This window comes from Ailuropoda melanoleuca, chromosome 2 (genome assembly GCF_002007445.2).
Source record: "Ailuropoda melanoleuca isolate Jingjing chromosome 2, ASM200744v2, whole genome shotgun sequence".
Taxonomy (NCBI): domain Eukaryota; kingdom Metazoa; phylum Chordata; class Mammalia; order Carnivora; family Ursidae; genus Ailuropoda; species Ailuropoda melanoleuca.
In genome coordinates, this window is record NC_048219.1 from 146,043,629 (window position 1) to 146,069,879 (window position 26,251).

At 39.5% G+C, this 26,251-nt stretch overlaps 1 protein-coding gene across 12 annotated transcripts in view; it reads left to right on the forward strand.

The window, feature by feature from the left end:
• The window catches only part of OSBPL6 (oxysterol binding protein like 6), a 198,497-nt gene that overhangs the window by 104,444 nt on the left and 67,802 nt on the right, over positions 1 to 26,251 (forward strand). For all 12 annotated transcript variants that reach the window (XM_034654792.1, XM_034654790.1, XM_034654789.1 and 9 more), the window contains one exon: positions 8,241 to 8,499. In XM_034654792.1, coding sequence (XP_034510683.1) covers positions 8,398 to 8,499 — 102 coding nt within the window. In that variant the 5' untranslated portion in view covers positions 8,241 to 8,397. The remainder of the gene's footprint in view (positions 1 to 8,240; positions 8,500 to 26,251) is intronic.

Genomic DNA, 26,251 nt, shown 5'->3' on the forward strand with positions numbered 1-26,251 from the left:
CGCTGAGATCAGGACCTGAGCTGAAACCAAGAGTCCAATGCCCAACCAACTGTGCCACCCAGGCGCCCGACATGTATTTATTTTTAAGACATTATTTGAAGAGCAATTTTAGGTTCAGGGCAAAATTGAGCAAAAAGTACAGAGTTTCCACATATCTCCTGCCCCCCACACATAGCCTCCTCCACTGACAACATCCCACACTGGAGTGGTACCTTTGTTGCAATCAATGATGAACCTACATTGACAGGCCATTATCACTCAGGGTCCATAGTTTACGTTAGGGTTTACTCCCAGTGTTGTACATTCTGTGGTTTGGACAAATGTATGACGTGCATCCACCATTACAGTATCATACAGAATAGTTTCACTGTCCTAAAAATCTCTGTGTTCCACCTATTTATCCCTCCTCTAACTCCCAACCCTGGCAACCACTGCTCTTTTCTCTGTCTCCATACTTTTGCCTTTTCCAAAGTGTCATGTGGTTGGAATTATGTAGTAAGTACCCTTTTTACATTGGCTGTTTTCACTTAAAAGATGATAGATAGATAGATAGATAGATAGATAGATAGATAGATAGATAGGTAGGTAGATTGATTTTGTAACCAGCTATGTTACTGAAAGCTTTCCATTTTTACCCCCTTGTGGTTGATTTTCATTTGATTCTCATGTGCCTTTCAGATGAACAATTATATTATTCATTGGTTAGCACTCTCAGAACAAAGTGTTAATAAGGTAATAACCAGTATGATTATTTTGTTGCTGACATTGATGGAAATAGTACTGATGTTTCACCATTAAGCCTGATGTAGATTGATTTATGTGCCTATGTGGGTATGCTTACATGTTTGTATGTACAGAATAGCACATAGAAAGACAGGTATTCCAAAACTTGTTTGAAGTTCTTAAATATTTGGGGATGGATATTAAATGGTGTACTTTTAAAGTCAGGATGATTATAGAATATGTAGCCTTTGAACAATGATCAGGTTTAGTTATTTATTATAGATTGCAACAATTATCTAATAATTTCGTGTCTTCTATTCCGTGGTTATATATTTTTTATGACCTTCTTTCTGTACCCCTGTTTTTCTAAATATTTAGAATCGAATGTATAAAGAAAGAAAGAAAGAAAGAAAGAAAGAAAGAAAGAAAGAAAGTAAAATAAGCTGATAAATCCAAGACATTTATTTATTTATATTTTCCCTATATTGGGCTTTTCTAATTTCATGAATTATAAACTTAATGCATTTGTTTTTATTCTTTTGTGTTTAGTAATGGAAATGATTAAGACCTTTAATCCTTTCCTTATAGCTTTACGTATGTTCTACATTTCTAAATATTTTTATTACATTATTTTGTATATTCTTTGCTTGCTTTTATCTTTGGTCTTTCACCCTTGAGTTAACTGGAAAATTCACTCTGTCACTCAGAGAGAAAGACAGAGAGGGGAGCGGGGGCGGAGCATGGAACAGGACTGAGTACTTTTGGCTTCTACTCTGTTTTCAAATATTCTACAATATCAGTTTTAATTTTTCTTCAACCTAAGGTATTCTTAGGAGAGTATATTTCCAAACTCTTTCTAGGATTAACCCCTGCTTGCTTCCATTTTTTCATTAATATTTAACTTATGGAACTGATTCGGAGAATGATCTAAATTCAGCAGTACCATTAGGATCTATCGTATTTTGGTTTGCTTTTTACCAATTTTGCCTGATAAAGATTATTTTTCCAGATAAAGGTGTTTGTTTTTATTGTTAAAGATTAATTTTCCAAGTTGAAGCCTTCCTTATGTTCAGGAATGTTTTTGAATATTATTTCTTTTCTTTTCTGCTTCTCGTCTTCAGGGCCATTCGTATCTGTAGATTTGGGTTCCATTATCTGTTAACTTATCCTGTCCTTTTTTCCATTTGCAACTTCAACTTGATCTTTTTAACCTACCTATTGACTAGATTTTTCTGTAGAATCATTCGGTGCTTCATTAATGCCATTTTAATTACTTTAAAAATTATGGTGTCATCATTTGTTTCCTTAATTTCTTACTTTTGCCAGTTCCCATTGCATCTAAACCTGTCTTATTTCTTATTCAGAGACTTTTTTTTTTTTTTTTTTTTTTTTAAATTTGTGAACGCATGAACCAGTGGTGCTCTAAAGCTGCCCGTTCTTTTGCTAGGACTAACATTCCAGATCAGCCCTCTAATTATCTCTTGCACATAATAATTTGCTCTCCTATTGGGGCAATAACTTTTTGTAGTGTTTTATACATACACACCTTTTTAAAAAACTTTTCTTTATGTGAAATCTGCTCCTTGTCAAAAGAGTATGTGTCCAGCTATCCTTGGCTCCCTTCATGTTTACTTGATTAGCGTTCAGATCCTCTGAAAACTCACCCTACAGGGCTACGTGATGTGGAACATAGGTCTGTCTTGATTTAGAAGGGTGGAGAGTGACCAGCCTTCATCAGTCACAACCAGAGAACTTGTCCGTTTGTATGTTTTTTCCCCTCAGTTTTGTAAATGACTGCTTGGGAGGAGAGGCTGTATTTTGGGCAGGCTTTGGGACAAGTCCATGATGCTCTTTGGAAGTCAAGACTAAGGAAAGCAGGAAAAGACCAGGCAGGGCCATGAATTTGTGTGCCGGTATTTCTGTGCCTCGGAAAGCGTTTATCTGTGGTGAGGCTTTTCCCTGTGCTTCTTGCTCCTTGCCTCTCTAATCTAGAGGGAACTCATGGAGTTTGCCAGACTTTCTTCTTATAATGCCACTTCACTGTCTTAGAAAGGGAGTGGTAGATTGGTTTCATACATGCTGCTTTGGTTGTGAGTAAAGTGATTCCTTACATTTTATGGCATGTAGTGGCCACCATTCTTTAGTGAAAGTACTAATGATCTTTTTCTTTCTTCTTTCTTTTTAAAAATTCTTTTAGCCCCTGCTTTTCGTCATTTTCTGGGGAAATGTTTATCAAATCTTACACCCCCATCTTTTTTAGAAGACATTGGCTTTCTTCATGAAAGCAGTCCTTGATTTTCTTTTTCTTTTTGTAGGTTAATGACCTTAGGAATAAAAAGATTCCCTACCCTATCTCTTTAAGGAAAAAAAAATTGAATATATAATGACATTGTAATGACTGTAATATATAATGACAATAGGAATTCATTGCTCTGGTGATGATCTTGATAGAAAACTAATTTATTCCACCCAGCAGTACAATGACATTTACATTGATAAGATCAGTTGATGACAGGAACGCCCCCCCCCACTCTTGAGGCTGCTCTTAATTCTCTGTAAATAGGCATGCAAATAGTGAAAAAGACAAACTATCCACAACCCAAACACTGACTTAAAACAGAATCTAATGTCAAAACTAGACCCTAATTTTATGAAGGTTATCTCGCAAGTAGAGGAAAATCTTGATTGAGCCAGGTCTTGATTATGACCAACCTTAATTGCTGTTGCAGAAAAGGAGACTGTTTGAGAAAGGGCAGAAAAATTATTACTTAATTCTTACAATCTGTCCTCATACTTGGAGACCCTAGATGGCCTCAACCAGAACAAGTGGTATCATTTCCTCCCAATTGTGTTAAAATACAAAGTGTAATTCTCTAAAATTTCAGATTAAATCACCAAGATTGGGCAAAGGACTGGGAAGATAAAATTTTGATTGGCAGTAGTGTGGGGGAGGTCTTCTATTGCAGGGGAGACTAGAAGGATACCATTTTACTCTTGACTCTCTCACTTACAGACTGTAGGTTCCAACAGGACTTAGAGCAACTTGAAGGGAAATAGAACATTACAAGGGGAATTTTATCTTTCATGTTAAGGTCAAACATAAAACTCAATTAAAATCATGTTAAAATCCGTATTATAAGGAAAAGCCATCAAGCATCAAAGGAAACAGAGAAGAACCAAAAAATAGAAAGTGTAACATGATATGGCGGAGATAAGCCCAGCTATTAGTTATAACATTAAATGGAAATAGGAAAAACGTCACTAATACTAGATTTTTTTTAAAATACCCAACATGATCATTACTGGAAGAATGCATAATACAAAATGATACAGAAAGTTTAAATGTAAAAGGATGAACAAATTTCATTAATCACTTGCAAACAGAAAGAGAGCAGCTGATATCAAAGCAAAAAAGTATTGAAATGAACAAAGATGATCATTTTTACAATAATCAAAAGCAAACAGAATTATTTGGAACTCTTCTATGATGAATCTCATTGTTTCAATATACATGGAATACAACTTAAATGTCCCAGTAGAAGCATGGCCAAATGTATCATCGTATATCTGTGTGGTGGCCTTATATGTAGTGATTCAGAGCCATGATACTGAAGTTCCTTTGTTTACCAAGAAGGCTTCTACCAATACGTTGTTGGTTGAAGAAAACATATTGCAGATAGAGTGGATATTCTTTTCCCACTTTGGTTAAAGTAGAATCAAGTGTTAACTGGGGTTATTTCTAGGTGATGAAACTAGAGTCAATTTAAATATTTTCATCTGAATTTTTAATCTTTTCCTATGGTGAATATAGTAGATTATTGCCCCTAAATATTCGTTGCCTTATATTGAATGTGTTATACTTTCATGCATCATCAACCTCAATTTGCCATGTGACCTGCTTTGGCCAATGAGATGTGAGTGAAAGTGACATGTGCCACCTACAAGCAACCAGTTTAAGAACTATCTCATGATGCCGCCATGACTGTTTTCCCTTGTCACTTGGGAGTTGCTCTTAAAACCTGGAATGAAGAGGATATAGAATAGGGGTGCAGCTGACCTCTAAAGGACATGTAAATGAGACATGTAACTAAAGTTTTCTTGTAAGCCTTTGATATTTGGGGGTTGTATATTACCATGTCACCACTTAGCCCAGCTGATATAGTCAAGTGTCAAATGTTTTCCTCTGAGTTCAGTTTCAGATGAACAGATGCAATTTATAGTGCCTGTGAACATCAGCTTCTAGAAGTCTCCCCTGCCACCTCATGCTTTAGTTAGGTCTCTGGGTCATAAATCTGAATTTTATGTCACTCAGTGTAAATGCAAATGTTAGAGCACTTAAAAACAATTGTAGTAATCCCGCTGATATAAACAGGGAAGGAGACAGGAAAATTAGATGTTCAGCTCTTGTATTGCTGTTATTTTCAGCAACAATATTTTTTTCATTGAGTGTAGGAATTATGTTGTCGTTGACTTTAAAATCTATGATCTTTCAAAAAAATAAATAAAATCTATGGGCTTTCCTTGGCTTAAGATTTTGTTTAGGCAATTTATGAAAATGTGCTTTTATAGAGATGAAATAATTTTTTTTAATGTCACACTAATTCTTATATTCTAAGAGTAAAGAGTAAATAAGTGTAACCTACTAACAGAATTTAGACTTACTTTCATAATGCACTTTGAAATAGAACAGGTGATCAAACACTTGATTGATAATCAGATTGGAATGATCTTTACAGGTCATTTCATTCAACTTAGGTACTTGAAATCCTCTTTGTTAAAAAAATTCAGAAAGCAAAAGAAACAACAATAATGTCAAAAATGATTCTTGGAATGAATTAAATCCTCTTAATTGCCTTTTCTTCATTCTTGATAGTTTTCAAAATATTCATAATTGTCATTCAACCAGAATGTTGCCCTTTCATCATCAGCAAGTGACCCTGAAAATGTCACTTTAAATTAAAACAAGAACCAAGATGTTAGCATTGGCGTTAATGGGGAAAGTGCAGTTGGGAGTTGGGTACAGTTAAGAAAAAAAAGTTCAAAAGAGGAAATGTTGGCTCTTGATGTAGCATGGATTGAATGTGCTTCCAAATGGATAACATTCTAATAGGTTTGATTGTTTCAACCTCATCCCTTGGGGGCACTTGAACACATCACAGAACCTCCATACTCTTAGCTCAAGTGTCAGCATCTTGTACGGTGTCTTGGACCAGAAAGTACTTCAAATCAAGGACCTGAGCAGTGTTCTTGCTTTCTGTTTGCTGGCACTAGAGTGTGGCTTGAGAAGTTTACTCACACTTACTAGACTCCCTTCATACAATAAAAGAATTAGATGATCATCTATCAAATGTTGACTTCTTACAGCCTTTTGACAATACTAAATGGAACCTGGTTTCCAGCCCTTGAAAGAGCTCTGCAGCACGTTTCTATTAATCCAAAGACCAGTTTTGTTACAAGAGAAAACTTTCCAGTTTGGAGGCTAAGTGATGGTGACAATGAAGTTGAAATCTTAAGAAAGGATTGCAAGTTTTATTCACTAGAGAGTCCAGGTTTCCCAATTTATAATAATTTGCCTTTTAATTATTGGGATTGTTCTTTTGAATATTCTCTATAGCCAGGTGACCATTAAAATCCTGATTAACATATTCAGGGTCACATAACTCATTGACATAATGTTGCAGATTTAGAAAGTACAATTATTTCAGACCTGTTTAAAATTTACTTGCACTTGCAGGGTTTACACGATCTATACATAAATCATGCAATACATTTATATTAGTAACGTAATCTATTAAACATTTGTCTACAGCCTCAATTTCTCTGCACTCTGGAACTACATTTCCAAGTGTTTGTCACCATTGGAATGCCTCGATTATCCTGAAACTCAATGGGTCAAAACCATACTCGGGACTTTCTGTCAATCCAGGATTTATTTTGGCCAGCCCTCATTCAGAATACCAGAAACCCAGGAGGCTTCCTCCACCCTGCCTTCTTCTCCCTCCCCCACCCCCTGCAATCCTGCATATCCTATTACAACTGCCAGGACTGGATGCCACATTTCCTGCCACCCCTCTAATCCATTATTTCTTGCTTCCTGATTGGGGCCTCCCTCATCTTAATTCCCCAATTTGGTTCTCCTCATGGCTGTCAAAGTATCCTTTTAAACACACAAATCTGGTTAGACCACACTCCTTTATGGCTTCTTATGCTTACGATAAAAATCGAAATGCTGAACATGGCTGACAAGGCCCCACGGGGACTGGCCTCTGCCTCTCTCTGACCCATCATGCCACTCTAATGATGATGGCCAGCACTGATTCCTTGATCACGCCAAGCCGGACACCCAAGCACCTGGTTAACTCCTGCTCGTCCTTCAGACCTCAGCTCAAACCCACTTGATCAGGGATACCTCTGACCTCCAGATCTAGTGAGGTCCTCTCGCCATGTATCTTCCTCCATCTTTATTCTTTTTTGATTTTTTGATTGACCATCTTGTCTTCTGGACTGAATTTCAGGTCTCACTTTTCTTTAGCCTTAAGATTGCTTTCTGATCATTGCCAGGAGCATTTTTTCCCAGCCCGTGCTATAGTACGTACCCAAGTGTCCTTTGCTTCCTTCAAGGAGTATTATCATTGAGATGGGGGCTAGTATTTGGTCTTCTGTCTTCTTGGAAAAGGAAACTGCTTTAGTGGTCAGTCTTGTGGGTCACAGTTTGTTGGGTAAGCTTCTTATCTTACACTATCATGCTTACCTTTAAAAAAATTTTTTTAGTGACCTGTATTGCCAGTTAAACAATGCTTCTCTCAGGCACAAGTTTTTGGTCCTAGTACTTACAGTGTAGGCTTTGCTTACATGAATCCAGGTGAGAAATGAAGTGGCTCTTGGCTATAGCTAAACGAAGCAATTCCAAGCATTAACCCAGTTTCAGACAGGCCCATCCATCTGTAGATTCTTGAGAGCCTGTTGGTCATTGACGTGAGAACCATATGTAGGTATGCCATGGTCTTGAGATGGAAATAACTGTGGGCAAGTGTATTCTTGATCTTTCCTAAATGCTTGATCACACAATATAGAGAATGCATGGACCCTTTTGCCCTTTGTGTCTGTTTTGTGTTGGATTTAACCATCGCATGCATGACTTGACTGAACTCAACTGAAGACAGAAATGGGCTGAGCTCTTATTATAAGCCATTGGGCAGGGAATTTAACTTCCAGGAGAGGGAACTGATGTACTTTGGAATGAGGGTCCAGAACATAACATTGTAATCTGCTTTAAAACAAGGAGAATGTGAGGGAAGAATATGACTTTAACATATGGTTTCTTTCCATTTTCCTTGTTGACATTTATTTCATATTATCACTTTTAGCCTCCACCTTAAAATCTAGAGGAAGAAATAATGTTTCCTAATATGTCAGAGCTCTTTCTCTCACTAACATTTTGGTATTTTTTTCTAACTATAATGATTTTTATTTGTATTTTAATTACATGAGGTTTTGTTTGTTTGTTTTGCTTTTAGGAATTTTGGACACCTTCAATATTTGCCTTCTCTTTTCTGGTCAAGCCTGATTCATGAAATGGAACTAAAGCTGAAAAATCATCTACTTCTTTGTCTGCAAATTTGAGACACAATTGGGATGGTCTTAAGCGCACACATCTAGACTCTAACTGCAGCTATGAGTTCAGACGAGAAGGGCATATCCCCTGCTCATAAAACCTCCACTCCGACCCATAGAAGTGCCTCTTCTTCAACATCCTCGCATAGGGACAGTCGACAGGTAAGAGAATAGTACCAAGTACATTTGTTATTTTCTGCAAATACAGTACCATTAGGATATGATCAGCTTGCTTGCTACTTAATTCTGAAATCTTGTTGTGAGGATTTTAATGCCACAGGAAAACTCACTATGCCATGAAGATCCTGCTCTTGCTTTTCCATTATTTAGGATCCTATTTCTTTCTTTCTTTCTTTCTTTCTTTTTTTTTTTTTAAGATTTTACTTATTTATTTGACAGAGAGAGAGCCAGCGAGAGAGGGAACACAAGCAGGGGGAGTGGGAGAGGAAGAAGCAGGCTCATAGTGGAGGAGCCTAATGTGGGGCTCCGATCCCAGAACGCCGGGATCACGCCCTGAGCCAAAGGCAGACGCTTAACGACTGAGCCACCCAGGTGCCCCTAGGATCCTTCTTCTTGAGTGTAGACCCCAGGAAGGGTGGCTAGAGGAAACCCTGCTTTTCTCCTCATTGTGCACCTGAAGAGGGGCAGCAACTTCAGGAACTTGAACTCTCTGCTCTCTCTCTTTATTCGTGGAGGGGGAAAGGGACGTGAGCCTTCAAGTCTCTCACTGGCCTGCCCAGCACTAACTTCTTTCTGTTGGGTGTTTCATGGAACTTGGTGACAGATTCGGGAATTAGTATACAAATAAAATAGTATCAGAGAATGAAGGGCAGGGAGGGCTCTGCTAATGCTTAGAGTCAGTAGAGAAAATAAATTCTTGTTTGATTATCCCATGGAGTCAATTCTGTCCATTATTTTTGTTTACAGAGTTACTTCGTTACTACTTCCGTGGCTGTTCTAGCTGCCAGGGATGTGGGGGGAAGTTAGTTCTATGAATTTTCTTCATTGTCAAAGCAGGTGGTGGTTTTGCCCAGCACATGTCTGAGTATTGCTATTGGCCATTATGGCATTATCTCGTGATAGGTTTCTTTGTTGTGTGATTGGAAATTCACAAGAAGCAGGTTTAGTTAACTCTTTATAAAAAGGTTCCTTTTGAGGAACATTCGCTTAGTAAGTAATTCTTGCAGTGTTTTTATGTGTTCAAGGTATATTGCCTAGTTCCCAGAAGTATGAACATCAGTTATTTCATAGTCCATAGTGTAGACGTGGCCCTGAGACAGCCCATCCAGATGTGAATTCATTCTTCTAGATGGTGGGAATGTACTGCTGGGGCGTTCCCTTAGGGCGGCCTCAGTCGGCAGACCCTCCCAGCACTCCCTCTTCCATTTCTAGCAAAAGATTCCAAGGTTACCTGTAGGAATCAGAGAATCCTTACGTGTGTATCTTTCCTAGATGCTCAGGCAGATAGTTCTGCTACCGGTATTTTGGACACTGGTGTCCTTTGTTCTAGAATTCAAACAAGACATCTTCTGTTCATGAGAAGCAGTTATATCGCTAACTAAATCCGTGATTACACACGGTTATAATGTTTACTGCATTGCATTCAAATAGTAAAAGAAAGTAGAAGTACCGTGAATGAAAACACATTTATATTAAATTACAACTATATGCTGAGCTGCTTTCTAAGTTTCTGATTTCAGTTTATCTTTCACCTGCCTCTCTGTCCTTCTTGTTACGGCTTCTCCCTTTTTCCTTTGCCCTGGGCATTTCAATTGAGAGACATTTTAAGCAGCCTGGCCTTTCCAGCTGCTGAGGGAAGGATGGGATCGACCCGGGTCACCCTGGAGAATTGTGGCAAATGGAAACAACGGATGATGGCCGCGGGAACATCTGTCGTGCCTTGCGCAGCTGCCTGTTGCCCCCGAGCTCCAGGCTGCCATGCAAAACCACAGGGAAAAACCAAGCCCCCAGTCCCCAGAGGGAGTTGGAAGGTAGAATATGTGATCCTGGCTGGCTTGTGAATGAAAGTCTTGTGATGACATAAAGTAGCGTGTCTGTAAATGGAGATGATGTTCAAATGGTCATTATTCCCTAAGGAGGGTTTACGTTAGTTTCTGTTTATCTCAGTGGGTTCAAACTCTCCCAAATACTTTCTCTTCCCGTTCCTTCCTGCCTCCTGTTTTGTGTCTGTTCATCTCTCTCAGGGGAGAGAATAAAGAACAATTAGAGTTCTGTTTTTCCCTCCCTATCTCCATCACTTCCTAACATCCGGTATTAACTTGTGGAAATCAGAAATCTTGAGTGATCCTGTGATATCCTATGATGCAGTGCTTTTTTATCTGCACCTATTTTTGTGTGTGACTGTTTTCCTAGTGAAGGGATGTGGAGAAAGTGTGATAAATTAGTCTTCCTTGAATGTTAACCGTTCTCCTGATTTGACGAACATTGATGCAGATGAAGCCCATCCTTTCTCATATATGGATCATATAAGTAAATGACCTGCATACAGCTGAGGATACATTGATACCTTAATGCACATTGTTTGCCTCCTTCCCAAGTTCTAGTTCTAGATCACTCATTAACTGATGGGGCATTTCTACTTAGAGATACCATTACATCTTAAATTAATACATAAGTATTAATACATAAGTCCATTTGCTCTCAGGATAATCATGCTCTCACAGACCCAGGGTCAAAGCATTCCTTTCTCATTTCACTCTCCCACATTCGGCAGGTGGATAATTTTTATTGATTATTTGCTCTTCATAATGGGACCACTTCTTTCTGTTTCCACTGTCTACTCGCTAGCCCAGACTCTCCTCACCTCAGCATCCTCCACGGTACTCTGGCCTCACTGTCTCCCTTATGGCCTTGTGAGATCGAATTTCCTTAATACGGTAGATTCATTCTCACAACCTGCCAAGACTCTTGTATACCAACACAATTAAGGCCAGATTTCCTTAGGTGGTATCCCATGACCTCCATGATCTGATCCAACCTCAACATCCCATTTTCCTCCCACCCGGTACAGTCTTGTCTGTGCGCTGTTCCTAAAACTGCCTTATCCCTGTCTCTGCCCTCATCTTTCCTACGCGGAATTCCCACCACTCTTGCTCCACCTGGTCCCTCCCTGTGCTTCAAGGACTGGCTCATGTGAATTTTCACTGACCACTCAACCCCATCTTGCCCTCTCCCTTCTCTGAACTTTCACAGAACTTTCTGACAACGTTTGACATGTTTGTATTATTTATCTTTTTTTTTTAAAGATTTTATTTATTTATTTGTCAGAGTGAGGGAGAGAAAGTGAGCACAAGCAGGGAGAGCGGCAGACAGAGAGAGAAGCAGCCTCCCTGCTGCTCAAGGAGCGCCATGTGAGACTTAATTGCAGGACCCCGGGATCATGACCTGAGCCAAAGGCAGATGCTTAACCGACTGAGCCACCCAGACGTCCCTATATGGTTTATCTTTTTATGTACAGATCTCCTCAACTGTTTTGTAAGCTCTTTTAAGCAGACGACACACTGTAATTCTTCAGGGACAAGCCTTGCGCCTCAAATATTTTAATATATTCCAGAGGATATAGTTAAAGACCTGCAATGGTATTAGTCTTGTCTTCTTATTACAAACTTGCCATTCCAGATTTACTTGTCCTCTCTCTTCTTCCTTTCTCATAGATTAAGTAAAACAAAGAATATCTGCCAAGTGCATAGTAGTAGTTGGCCATCTTTCGTGTGGCCAAATTCTGTAGCACAACAAGTGAAAGAGGGACAAGAGCTAGGAAATGAAGTGGTTCAGTGCCCCTGTGATTTCACCAAGTGTTTCTCCATCAGCACAAGAGGGTCAGGACTCCACTTAGTTTTTAACAAGTTGGAAGGCCTCAGTAATTGTTCCATTTACTTTTCATTCCAGACTGATATTCAACCTTAGAACATCTCACAAAATTAGCTGTGCGTGTGTGTGTGTGTGTGTGTGTGTGTGTGTGAGAGAGAGAGAAAGGGAGAGAGAGAAAGAGACAGACACAGAAACAGAGAGATCAACTATGATTCATAAGCTGCAAGAAATATATGCCCTAAATTTTTCAAAAAGGAAATAAAGGAAGTGATTAAGACATCTAGGACTTATACATAAATCAGCATTTCTGAATGTATGTGCTGAAGAATGCTTTCCCCTTGAAATGTTGCATGAAAAGTGAGTTTTATTGTCAAGTAAGAGAAATGCTAAACACAATCTCTTTTTGCAATATACATTAATAGATTAAGGACACTGATAAGTCCTGCAGTTAGAACTTCTAGAATCTATAAGATTGTGGATTTTTTTTTTTAATTCTCCTAAGATTTGGTTGTTAAATACCCAGATTCTTCTCTCTTTTAAGAAATTGGAAGATCTGGGCACCTGGGTGGCTCAGTCGGTTAAGCATCTGCCTTTGGCTCAGGTCATGATCCCAGGGTCCTGGGATTGAGTACTGCATTGGGCTCCCTACTCAGCAGGGAGCCTGCTTCTCCCTTGTCCTCTGCCCCTCCCCCTGCTTGTGTTTTCTCTCCCCCTCTCTTGCTCTGTCAAATAAATAAATAAACTCTTTTAAAAAGGGGGGGAAGATTTAGGTACACTGGAGCCCAGATTCTGAATGGGCAACACTAGACTGGGCTTAGGAGTGGCTTCCCCTTTAGATGGGGCATGTACCCTCTGATCGGCCACAGTCCCTACCTTTCCTTATTGTGCTTCTGTACTTATGTTTCCTGCTTGGCCCCAGAAGCATTTGAATTGCCAGCCCTGATCCTGGATATCAAGTGAACCACAGTAATACTGAGGTTACCAAGGGTGATTTCAACGTGGACATTAAGAAGGCATCTCAAACTTAACATTTCCCTCACAAATCCACTCCTTCCCAGTCCTCCTTATCTTAGTAAGCAGCAAGTCTGTCCTTTCTTTTGGTACAGCCAGAAACTTCACCAGGAGTCATCGTTGACACATCTTCTCACACCTGCTTCCAAACCCTCAGTGAATCCTGTTGGCTCTACCTTCGGATGTACTTGGGGTCTGACCACTGTTTACCATCTCTTCCCCCTCCACCCTGGTCTGACTACCATTGTGTCTCACCCGGACGATGGCCATAGTCTTTTACCTGGTTTCCCTGCCTGTAAGTCCCTTGCCCGGCATACAGGCCATTTTCACAGAGTGGTTGGAGTGATCCCTTCAAAACCTACCTCAGAACAAGCCACTTCTCTGATCCAAACCCTCTGCTGGTTCCCTTCTGTCTCTACATAATCCCTGAATTGCTGACCATTGTCTACAAGGTCATTCATCCTCTGGTTCTGCCTACCTCTCTGATCCCATTTCCTGCCTTGTTCTCCTTCACTTGGTTCTCTCCAGCATTTTCCCAGTTGTGCTCCCACCTCAGGGCCTTTGTGTTTTGGACCCCTTTAGCCTAACTTGCTTTTCCTCCAGGCATCCCCAGGTTCGCTCAGATACTTGATTCATTCTCCAAATGCACCCTTTTTGGATAGCCTTCTCCATTCTGCCCTGCATACCTTCATCATGCATTGCCTACTCACATCTTATCTGTCTTCAAAGCATTAACCACCACCTGATACTTTACATATTTATCTGTTCACATCCATATCCCCTTCCTCTGTGGCCTGTCACTGACCTGTAAGCTCCCTGAAAACAAGGATTTTATTAACATCAGTAATGTATCCCTAGCACCTCACACAGCACTTCACATATGGTATGGCACAGAATATATCTGAGTGAATAAATGAATGAGGAGTCAGCATGGAGAGAAAGATTGGGAATCAGGTTCCAGAGGTCTTGGTAGCTGTGAAGAAATAGTCATGAGATTGGGAGATGACAAAGAAAGAAAGTAGTGTGGTGGGGAGCTCTGTGTCTCCCAAGAAGAGTGGATTTTGAGAGTGGAAGAGGGATCATTCAAAGGCGGCCGAGGGAAGCTGAGAGCACAGACCTTTCTGCTGACTGCTGGCAGTGATTATATGATGAAATAAAGGATTCGTGGCTTGTGAAGGAAATGGTGTCAGACAAAAGCAAAGTGTTGGGAGCATTCTGCATAGGTGTTAAAAATATTGGTGGGGGTGGGAGGTAACATTTATTCGAATATAGTTGACATACAACATTACATTAGTTTTGGATATACAACATAGTGATTCAACAACTTTGTACATAATGCTATGTTCGCCACAACTGTGGCTACCGTCTGTCCCCATACATTGCTATTAAAACATCACTGACTCTGTTCCCTATGCTGTGCCTTTTATCCCCGTGACTTACTCATTCCCTAACTGCAAGCCTGTGTGTCCCACGCCCCTTCACCTGTTTTACCCAACGTCCCATCCCCCTCCCCTCTAGCAACCATCAGTTTGTTCTGTATATTTGTAGGTCTGATTCTGCTTTTTGTTTGTTTGTTCATTTGGAGTTTGGTGTGTTTTTTTTTTTAAGATCCCCCTTATGAGTGAAATCATGTGGAATTTGTCTTTCTCAATCTGATTTATTTCACTTAGCACAATACCCTCTAGGTTCATTCATGTTGTCTCAAATGGCACAGTCTCATCCCTTTTTTGGCTGAGTAATATTCCATTGTGTGCATATGTATGTGTCTATATATATGTATATATGTAGACACACACATGCCACATCTTCCTTATCCATTCATTTGTCGATAGACGCTTGGGTTATTTCCATATCTTTGCTATTGTAAATAATGCTGCAGTAAACATAGAGATGCATATATCTTTACAAATTAATGTATTCAATAACTTTATTTATTTTTTAAAATTATGTTCAGCTAGCCAACATAATTAGTCATTAGTTTTTGGTGTAGTGTTCAACATATCACTAGTTGCATATAACACCCAGTGCTCATCACAACACATACCCTCCTTAATACCTATCAACTGGCTACCCCATTAACATTATTTTGAAACAGGAGTTACTATTTCCCAGTCATAGTACTTATTTTATGGTAACATTATATGATAGGCTAAAGTTATGAGCAGCTGACTGGATTTCGTTTGTTTGTCTTGATAATTACTCTTACATTTACATATTTTAGAGATTTTTTTTTTTTTTTTTTTTGCAATATATAAGACTGAGACCACCGGTAGAGACAGTTTCACTAGTTCTGGGATTAGGGCCAAGGATCTGCATTTTAAAAAGCGAGGCCTCTATTTGGATCCCTTGTTTATTTTTATTTGTATCATTATCAGGTCATTTCAGAAAATCAGACACTATTGCTCTAAGAATTTAGGATTTGTAATGCATAATTACCAGATAATAGTGTCTATTATTAGTATTAAACACAATTAGAATTGTTATAGCTTTATCAGGTTAGACATTGCAAATGCTTCAATGAGTCAATCTTTTTAGTTTAATGAAAAATCAAAGAAAAAAGTATTAACCATTCCTCATAATGATCTTAAAGTTCACTGAAGCTCAGAGATAATAAAATAAATAATTTTTAAGGAAAAAATTATATTATGAATAAGTCATAAGAGGCTTATAGTTAATTTTCTTGCCAGTTTTTTTTTTAATTTTATGTATTTTTTTGAGAGAGAGATACAGAGACAGAGAGAGTGAGCAGGAGCAGGCAGGGGGGCCAGAGGGAGAGGGAGAAGCAGACTCCCCGCCGAGCAGGGAGCCCGCCTCCCAGACCGGATCCCAGGACTCCGAGATCATGACCTGAGCCAAAGGCAGATGCTTAATAGACTGAGCCCCCCAGGCGTCCCTTGGCAGTTTTTATAAAATATTTATTTAGTATCTAGTCAATCTTCAACAACAAATAGAAGATTTCAATTACATGGGTATCTAAAAACGTTTCCTGTACATTATCAACGGCAGAACATTCCGAGACCAACCATGGCCTGTTCAATTAATGTTCACCGATGACAAGTGAAAGCTGTCCCCAGCCATGATTGTGTGGGACTCCAGGAGTCCTGGGCTGGCGACATAAGCTCCCCGTTCCAGTGTCAGCAGCGTCTACGACACATGCAGCTTTCATTAGAAGTGAGGAAGGTGCCTAAAAACCAGAAAGTAGAAGTGTTCCTCATCAATGTCTATACCTTATGTATGGGGTTTTCATACAACATTTCTTCTTGGACAGACAGGCTGATAAAAATATCCCCCAGCATATACATGGACTGAATTGGAATATGTCTTTTCCAGTCAAACCTCTGAAGCATCTTCTTCAAATAGCTTTGTTAAGTGAAAGAACCAGATCACTGCTTTGAAGTACAGTGTCTATCTTCTAAATACGGAACCTATTTCTGTCTTTGAGTTGAGAAAAATAAAATGTTACCACAAACAAAAACATTCTAGTTTTTAGAGGAAAAAAAAAAGCCAGCATTCCTGATTTAGTACCAGACCTCCAGTTTAAACTCGACCTGCTTCCAATGGGACCTCACTTTTAGGCCTTAGGACCAATGTCAATGGGGAAGAAAAAAAGAATTGCTTGCAAAAATGCATTATGACCAACTTCTTCTTCTTCTTCTTCTTCTTTTTTTTTTTTTTTAAAGATTTTACTTATTTATTTGACACAGAGAGAGAGACAGCCAGCGAGAGAGGGAACACAAGCAGGGGGAGTGGGAGAGGAAGAAGCAGGCTCCCAGCAGGGAGCCTGATGTGGGACTCGATCCCAGGACCCTGGGATCATGCCCTGAGCCTAAGGCAGACGCTTAACAACTGAGCCACCCAGGCGCCCCCCACTATGACCAACTTCTGTGCTTTAGATGCATTGTGTAAATTGGGTGTTCTGAAAAATCTAAATATTAGGCAAAGTTCAAGAATAAACAGAACAATACTGGCACCAGCTAATATTCATGAGCTCTCACTGTGGAAGGCTGGAACGATCTTCACCTTTTTCAGAAACCTAAACTATGGCATAAAGTGGCAGAATGTCTTCCCCACAGCTAATGAGCCACTAAGACAGGATTTGCTCTGTGGACACCTGGTTCTAGAGCCCCAGTTCTTGGCTGCACCACTGTTTGTTTCATTGTGAGGCTCGACAAGCTCAATGTCCAGGAGAAGGGCCTTCTGTACACTTCGAAGGAAACTTTGTGAGGCAGCATTTGTCAATTATTTCTAAGTAATGTTTTGCCGCCTCATTTTTCTCCCTCAGCGATAACATTGATTCATTTACGTCCTCATTGGCCAGGGGAACAATAGACCCAGTGCTACATGGACCAACATGTTAGTAATTTTTATCATGAAATACTGTTGCCAAAGGCAAATCATGTTCTTTGTGCTTTCCTGAAGTCTCTGTATTTGCACATACACCCTATTGCCTTGGTAATGGAGAAGTTTTGACCGTTTGTTTGTTCATTGAAAACTGTGATCAGCCTTTCCTGTGAAATGAAATGAGCAGCCCCATAGTTGTCTTACTGTCCCCACCGTTTGGAGATTACTGTCACTGCTGCTCGGTGTTTACAGTGTGTATTCAGTCCCTGTCAAATGTGCTGCAGTTGAGACCACTGGAAAGAAATTTGCCACCTGGCACTCGATGCTCGTTATCCACCAGTAATCCAGAATGCGACATTATTGGAGAAAGAATCTGGCCGCTGCTTTCCCTGCTACGTTTGCAGAATCCTCTGGTTCTGTACGCCTGCTTTATCAGTTTCTCACTGAGGAAGTTATCTCTTACTACTTGAGCTGGCTGGTTTGGGGTAGCATTTTTAGAGCAGCAAATTTGTCTGTCAGACCCAAGATTAACGCTGCCTGTTCAGTTCGGCATAACACCAAATGGAAAGAGCCGCAGTATAATCAGTTAGTGAACCCCAGAGGGTCTCATTCATAGGTAATTGAGGGGACCTGGGAATCTGTCATTTACAGAAGCTTCCCTGGGAGACTGTTACTCACCCAGGTTTGGAAAGCATCGCTCTTATAGAATACATTTATAGGTGTTTCTCAAGGACTATAAAAACATCATCTCCAAGGACCATAAATTCTACAAAACTGCTTTATTTGATTTTCAATTTTGACCAGTAGAAAAATGTTACCATCGCTTTGCCCAGTAGCCACTGAAAGTGGCTAGGCTATAAGTAAAATACTGTCACAGAGGTAAAGGAAAGCCCTATGCGTGTTGCATACTTTAAAGTACCAGACTTCTTGACTTCAAATCCTGATTAAGAGCTGATTTTGTAATCATGATAACAGCCAGTGTTCGTGAGGTTTCAGGGAAATGGACATTCTCATACGCTACTGCTAACTAAGCATGTTAACTGATCTGGCTTTTCTGGAGGGAAATTTTGTGATACATATCTAAAGTCTTTTAAAATTCATCCCGTAGGACACAGTAACTCAGCTTCTAAGAAATGTATTCCGGGGATGCATCAAAGATACATGTAAAGATTTCTGTGCAAAGATATTTATGAAAGTATTTTTAATGTTCAACAAGGAGTTATTTAAATAACCTATCTCATAGTCATGCACTGAAATATTGCACTGCACTAAAAATGTTTTTGAACAATGTTTCATGCTGTGGGAAAATTGTACATTGTTAATTGAAGAAAACTGGTTATTAAGTTGAAAATATAGTATAATTCCAATTTTATTTTTTAAGAATTAAGCGTGGGGGGGTACCTGGGTGGCACAGCGGTTAAGCATCTGCCTTCGGCTCAGGGCGTGATCCCGGCGTTACGGGATCGAGCCCCACATCAGGCTCCTTCGCTATGAGCCTGGTTCTTCCTCTCCCATTCCCCCTGCTTGTGTTCCCTCTCTCGCTGGCTGTCTCTATCTCTGTCGAATAAATAAATAAAATCTTAAAAAAAAAAAAAAGAATTAAGCATAGGGGCACCTGGGTGGCTCCGTCTGTTAAGCGTCTGCTTTGTGCTCAGGTCATGGTCTCGGGGTCTTGGGATCAAGCCCCACATTGGGCTCCCTGCTCCCTCCACCCCCTTCCCGCCCCCACTCGTGTTCTCTCTCATTCTCCCTCTAAAAGAAAAAAAAAAAGGATTAAGCGTATATAGGGGCACCTGGGTAGCGCAGTCAATTAAGCGTCCGACTCTTGATTTCAGCTCAGGTCATCATCTTTGGATTGTGGAATTGAGCCCCCTGTTGGGCTCCACACTCAGCATGGAGTCTGGTTCAGATCCTCTCTCTCTCTTACCCTCTGCACCTCCCCCTTGTGCTCTCTCTCTCAAAAAAATAAATTTTTTCCTTTTTTAAAAATTGGGAGTATATATGCATTGAAAAAAACTGAAAGCAAATGCAACAAGGTATTGAAAGAGTTTGTTGCTGGTGTGATAGTTTTAATTTCTTTTTTCTTTTCTGATCCATCCCCCCCTCAATTTCTACAAAGAATGTTAATTGCTTCTATAGCAAAAAAAAAAAAAAAGTCTTATCTTTTGAGTCCTATTTTATGAGTTAATGTGTGTATGTATGTAGCTTTAAAATGGTATTTTGAATATAGTAAATATAAATGTCAGCCATTTTAATAATGAAATTGTAAGCCTTAATGCCATAAGTAAAAAATTTTAAATTAAATGAATATATAGGATATGCCATGTGGGAAAAATGCAGCAAGGTTTTAAAACCATCTTTGAGATGCTGATGCAGCAGATGGCCTACCAATTCTCCTCTTAACTACCTACCTGTATTTATCTCAGGGCAATTTAATTTGTTTGTTCTTTCATTCAGCAAATATTTATGGGTACATACAGGCAAATCATAGATATATCTGCTTTGAGTTCGTGCAGGTGATCAAATGAACTCCACTGTAAGTACACATACATAAATGTTAAATAGATACATATAGGATTATTTTTTATTTTTTATTTATTTATTTTTTTTGCTTTTATTTGTAGTAAGATCGTGTTAGTGATTGTCGTACTGAAAACATTTGTCTGTTCTGGGTCGTTTGAGTAGCCTTGTGGAAAATTATAAGTAATCTTGACTTTACTGTTCTGTTCAAGTCACACATAACTGCTGTCCTGCCTTTTAAATTAACTCTGCATGTTGCAGAGCCTTCGCTCTTGAAGTGACCTAGTATCTGTCCCTGTTATTTGCTGTTTGTTTATAATTGCTGCAGTGAAGTATGATCCGAGTTGCTGGGGGTTTCAGTGATTTTGTTAGCGTGTTTATGAGTGTTGAGAGTACAGGTAAGAAGCAAACCCACCAGCAAGGTCTGGTTCTAGTGTTCCTTGAAGGCAACCATGGGAGTTAAAAAGCTGTTTATTCACATGCCTTTTACTACTTCATAGTCAAGACTGCTCAACTACTCTCGGCTGTCAGTGAACCACTTGATGGAAAAAAAACTCCTGATGGTATTTCTTACGATGCAGTGTTCCAGCCTTAGGCCAAGTTCAGTGTGGGGCCATGGCTATTGGTTCTTAGTAAGTTTCCTGTTTCTACGCAGAAGGAGTCAAGACTGTGAGGACTGCTACGTCTCCCTTCAGGTTCCCCACATGTGCCTTGTGGAATTTTCCCAGCTACTATTTCTAAAATTTTCTACTTTCATTCATTTCAGTGGTGCTTATGTGGAAATTTATTTATTTTATTATTTTTTTTTAATTTATTTGACAGAGATAGAGACAGCCAGCGAGAGAGAGAACACAAGCAGGGGGAGTGGGAGAGGAAGAAGCAGGCTCATAGCAGAGGAGCCCGATGTGGGGCTCGATCCCATAATGCCGGGATCACGCCCTGAGCTGAAGGCAGACACTTAACCCCTGTGCCACCCAGGTGCCCCATATGGAGATTTATTATTAATGCAATTCTGCCGTCTTTCAGTGAGAGTAAGACAATTATTACTATAAAGAAGGTAGTAGAATTACTGTTTATTCGGACATGGCCTTCTGGCTTTGGTGATTTTAACATTTTATGCTATTCCAATAATAGTAATAATAATAATAATATTTCTTTGAGGGAGTTATTAAGAAGACAGCAGGCACATCCACATGCTTCTGCTGCATACAAGGGGGCGGGGTCTGCAGCACTGCCCCGTGCTCCTGCTCTCTACCACTAGCAGGCATCTTGGGCATCTGTCTGCACTCACGTTGTCAGCTTCCTCGGTGAGTTATGATGCTGTGGTCACCAGGTGCTGCTGCCTCCCGTTACTAGGTTGGTCATGTCAGCTATGGATTCTTCACTTCAGATGTCCTACCCCTGTTTCTGTGGCAGTAAAAATACACAGGATTCCTAAAGATTTATTCTTAGAGCATTTACTGTGGAAATGTCAGCTCCCATAATTAAATGCCCATGGTATGCCAGGCCCTGGGCAGCACTATTGTGTCCACTAGGTGCCAGCTCTGTGACTTACAATGTCTTCTAAGGTAGACATGACCATCCCCATTTTACAGCTCGAGGACACTGAGGCTGAAAGAGGGTCATGATTTGCCCAAGTCACATGGTAAATAGCAGTACGAGGGTTGATGTGCTCATTTGTGTGACTACAAATTTATGTTCTTTTCTCTGCTTCGGACGCTGCATCCCTGAAGAAAAAGCTGGCTGGCTTGCTCTTAGTTCTTGACTTGGACACGAACCTTAAGGTTGCACCATATAGAAGAGTGCTATATCCTTTTTTGTTTTGTTTTGGTTTTACCCATTTCTGCCTCTCTGCTTCCACAAATGTTGTGGTCAAGGATGGCCTTTGATGCGTTCAGTTAGTCTTGAGGGAATACACTGCTTGAAGTTGCTGCTGTTTTGCCATTTAACGTTGGCTTTAATTTCAGTAGAAGGCAGTGCTTAAAAGCTTGGACGCAGAGTAAAATCCCGATTCACATTCCAAGTCCAACACTTACCGACTCCGTGTCATTAATTTAACCCCTCTGTGCCTCTCTCGGTTCAATCAGCCATAAAATAAATGTCATAGTCATTACTCAGAGGCTTTTTGTGCAAATGGAATGAAACAATCCACGTAAAGCCTAGAGACGGGCATGCAGAGAGCACCGAACGCCGCCCGCCGCCTCCGCCATTATCATCAGCGCTATCACATGGAGGTTATGAGCATCCCTGAAATAGTGTCGCCGTGTTAAAATTAGATGTAACTAGAGGAGATGCAAGCCTCACAGCCAAAAACCTGAAGAAGAAAATACTTTAGAAGTTTATAAACTATCTGAGGTATTTTTCTTTGAAAATATTTTACATAATTCACAAATATCAAAGCAGCTTAGATGTGATCATCTGATGAACGGTTTCAGTGGCGGTAACATTCAGAGAGCCGTGGGCCCGTTCTCCTTATCACTGTCCTAAATTTGTATGAAAAGCGAGTCTTTGCAGAAATTTGTAGCCACAGCCCGAAATAGTCACAGCAGTTCCTGTATGTCTTTGAAATGCAATGAGAATAAAGACAGACCTCACAAACTAGCAGACCTGTTCAGCGGATCTTGTGTGCCCACATTTGGGGAATCATGTTCCCCCTCCGTGGGAGTTGCACCAAATGAACTCTTACCAAATCAAAAAGCTGTAGTGATATGTGTGTCCTAGACCCCTGGCTTTATGCTAAATACGCATCCGTTTTCTCTGAGTTCCTTAAAAAACTGACCTGTAAGGCAGCTAGGTTTGTCGCTGTCACAAATGTACCACTCCAGTGGGGCACACTGATAATGGGGGGAGACTATGCCTCTGTGGGGGCCAGTGGTATGTGGGAAATCTCTGAGCTTTCTTCTCAGTTTTCTGTGAACTTAAAACTGCTCTTAAAAAAAAAAAAAGTCTTAGGGAAAAAAAAAAAAAACCACTGACCTGAAAAGTTATAATTTTAGTATTTGAAAGGAAACTTGATTTAGAAGAATAATTAACAGGTTTATGTAATCCTTTATTTAACCTGCTTATATAATATGTATAGCACCTTGAAGATATTTGGCATATGTTTCCACGTCACCGTGAAAGAATATGAACATAGGCAATTGGTGAAGAAAAGAACACAAAAGTATAGCACAGATTATGATCTTAAAGGAAACCTTGTGAAATAGATTCATTTTTGTTACTGAAGGTGCTGCCACGTTAGATTTGACCCAGCCATTAACTTTAAGTCTACGAAACAAGAGCCCTGTGGTTAATCCACTGGATGTTTCACTTTTACAAGTTAAGTTCTTTAAATGTTAAGTTCTTTAAATGTTTTCAGAAGCTCTATCCTGTTGGAGCTGTGATTTTTTTTTTTTTTTATAGTTTCAGTATGAAGCTAGAAGGCAGTTGTATGTCTAACCATGTGTCAATGATTGCTAAGGGTCTCTACAAACTAATCAGCACTCACTGAAAAACTCCAGAAATTTCTGACTGGCCGCCGTGTGCAGGGTCTTGTGCTAAGGGTGGGTTGGCAGTAGAGGAGGTGGGATGCCAAGGTGAAGATGAGCTGGTCTTTACCTTCAATCTAACTAGAGTCCAAGACTGAGTATGGTGAAGTTTGAAAACTGTCTTCTTTTTATTTGCCGATATTGAAAATATAGCATTCAAGTATTTAGATATTTCATTACAAAGTGTGAATGCGTGGCTCAGTCAGTTAAGTGTCTGATTCTTGATTTAGGCTCAGATCATGATCTCAGGGTTGTGAGATCAGGCCCCGCTGGACATGGAGCCTGCTTAAGATTCTCTGCCCCTGCCCCCCTTTAAAAAAGAACAAAAACAAACAAAACAAGGAATCAAAACAAATAATGAATGGTTATGTGTATGATTAAATAACCTCAGGGTTATGTTTTTGGCTTTAAACACCATGAGTGTGAAGGCAGTTCTTAAGGTAGTGAATAACTTTAGGACTGGATAATAATTAGTTGGGTAGACAGTAATAGGTCCTAATAATATGTAAGACTGTGCAAGTTTTCATAAGAGCCTTTGGCTTCTGCATTATCATTACAGAGTTTAAATGAAATAGCTTATTTTTTGAAGCTAGCTACATTCGTAATAATGAGTATCACCTGGTAGTTTTATCAGTTATGCTTTAATTTTTTAGTAAAATACATACATTTGTGGTAATAAAATATTCATTTATTTACAGTTTCTTAGTAAACTTTTTATGATTATCTGTGACTTGGCAAATGAACATTTGGAGCTTGTATTTTTCACTCAGCTTGAATGTGTGCTATATCGTACTATGTTTGAAATAAACGAACCTCTTTTCTTCTATAATATAAACTGTTTTGTAAAACCAGGTGGAAAAAAGCTAACATTGTGTTATTTGTCACAGATACTGCAGTAAGTATTTTGTAGATTCTTCATGGTTTGGTCCCTAACCCTTTTGATTCACAAAATCTGGCAACATTTTAAATATTCCCAGGTATCTATAGAGACAAAACTCATTTTTATCACACTTTAAATATCCTTAATTGATCTTCTGTGTCTGTGGTGTGGTTTGGAAATTAGAGGGTTTAGTTTCCTTCCTCTGGCTAAATTCCTGAGTTAATCCTTTATTTCCTGCTACATAGTTGCTAAGATCAAGTTTCTTTCCAAGTTTTGCTTGTCTTACCATTTGTCTGGGGCAGGGCAGGGGGTCGATGTGCGCATATGTTCTATTGCCCAGCAACCCTCAAGGATGAGGGTAGAGGAGGGCCCTTAAAAAGAGGCTCGAGCCAAATATATTTCACTGGACAATTTAGAGTAAGTAAAAGCAGTAGCCAAATAGAACAGGTTTAAGATGCAGGTCTGCAAAAATTTGTTCAGCCTTATTTGGTCTTTGGTTCATGGGCTACCTTCTGAGAGTCACTGCTCCAGAAGCTGGGGGTGTGGAACGATGAGTGGGAAGTTTGACCTTCCTTTTCTATTTTTCTATGTTGTATTTTGAATCTTTTATAATGGGCATATATTAGCTTTGTCGTTTTAAAACATAAGAAAGAACATGAAATTTGGGAGGAGGGACGATTACCTCCCAGCAAAAGGTAATAATGTTTTAGTTTCAACAACAAAATTCTCATTTTAGTTTCTAATTATGTGATTTCAGAATACATCTAAATTTTAAATGTAGCTGTTATGTTTTGAATAGGGTCCTATCCAAAGTACCAACATGAGCAAACAAATAATGCAAGTTCTGGGTCCTTTGCTCCCTTTTTGTCTGTTAAAGATCTGAGCACATACCACCAGTTTTTTCCTCCGTAAAATGCCTTTTTTTTTTTTAAGGTAAAATGAAAACAGTGGATAGAGTCTGACATATTTATTTGATAAAATATCATAGTTATAAATGGCACAATGTAATTCAGTTTCCACTAACATTTATTTAATATCACAATCATATATCTCACTTAACATTTACATTAAGCTTGTAAGTTAGCTCTTACTATTCTCTCCTTTTCCTGAAGACAAGAAATAGATGTGGAGAGAAATTAAATTAACTAATAGCCCCAAACAAGTACTTAGTATGTGTCAGAACCCAAGTTCAGTTCTTGTTTCATCTAACTGTAGGCCAGTGGTTTTTCTCATTTTGCTCATTTCTCATCCTTTTAGCAGATCTAATGATTCCTGCCCAACAGTAGCAGTGTTCCTTTCTGGGGTGAAGAAGGTGGGAGATTTTCTCTGGGGGGACCATCAGAATCTATGTGTGGGATGATATGTGTAGTTTGGAAAAGATGCCAGAAATAATTCAACTTCCTTACCACCTGCCTTGATTGACATTCTCTGCACTACCCCACACTGTACCATGATGGTTTGATTTTAGTCTATTGACTTTAGAATAGAACTTCTTTCAGCTCTTCTATTTAATAACTGTAAAAAGAGTTTTTTTCCCCTCCCACAAATTTACCAGACAATTAATTTCATGGAATATTTCTGGGTTAGTGTATTTCCTTCTCCCAGAAATAAATTTTGCATTATGTGGGGTAAGGAAATTTTGTACCTTTTTTTTCATATTTTTTTTAAGATTTTATTTATTTATTTGAGAGAGAGACAGCGAGAGAGAGAACACAAGCAGGGGGAGTGGGAGAGGAAGAAGCAGGCTCCCAGCCGAGGAGCCCGATGTGGGGCTCGATCCCAGGACTCTGGGATCACGCCCTGA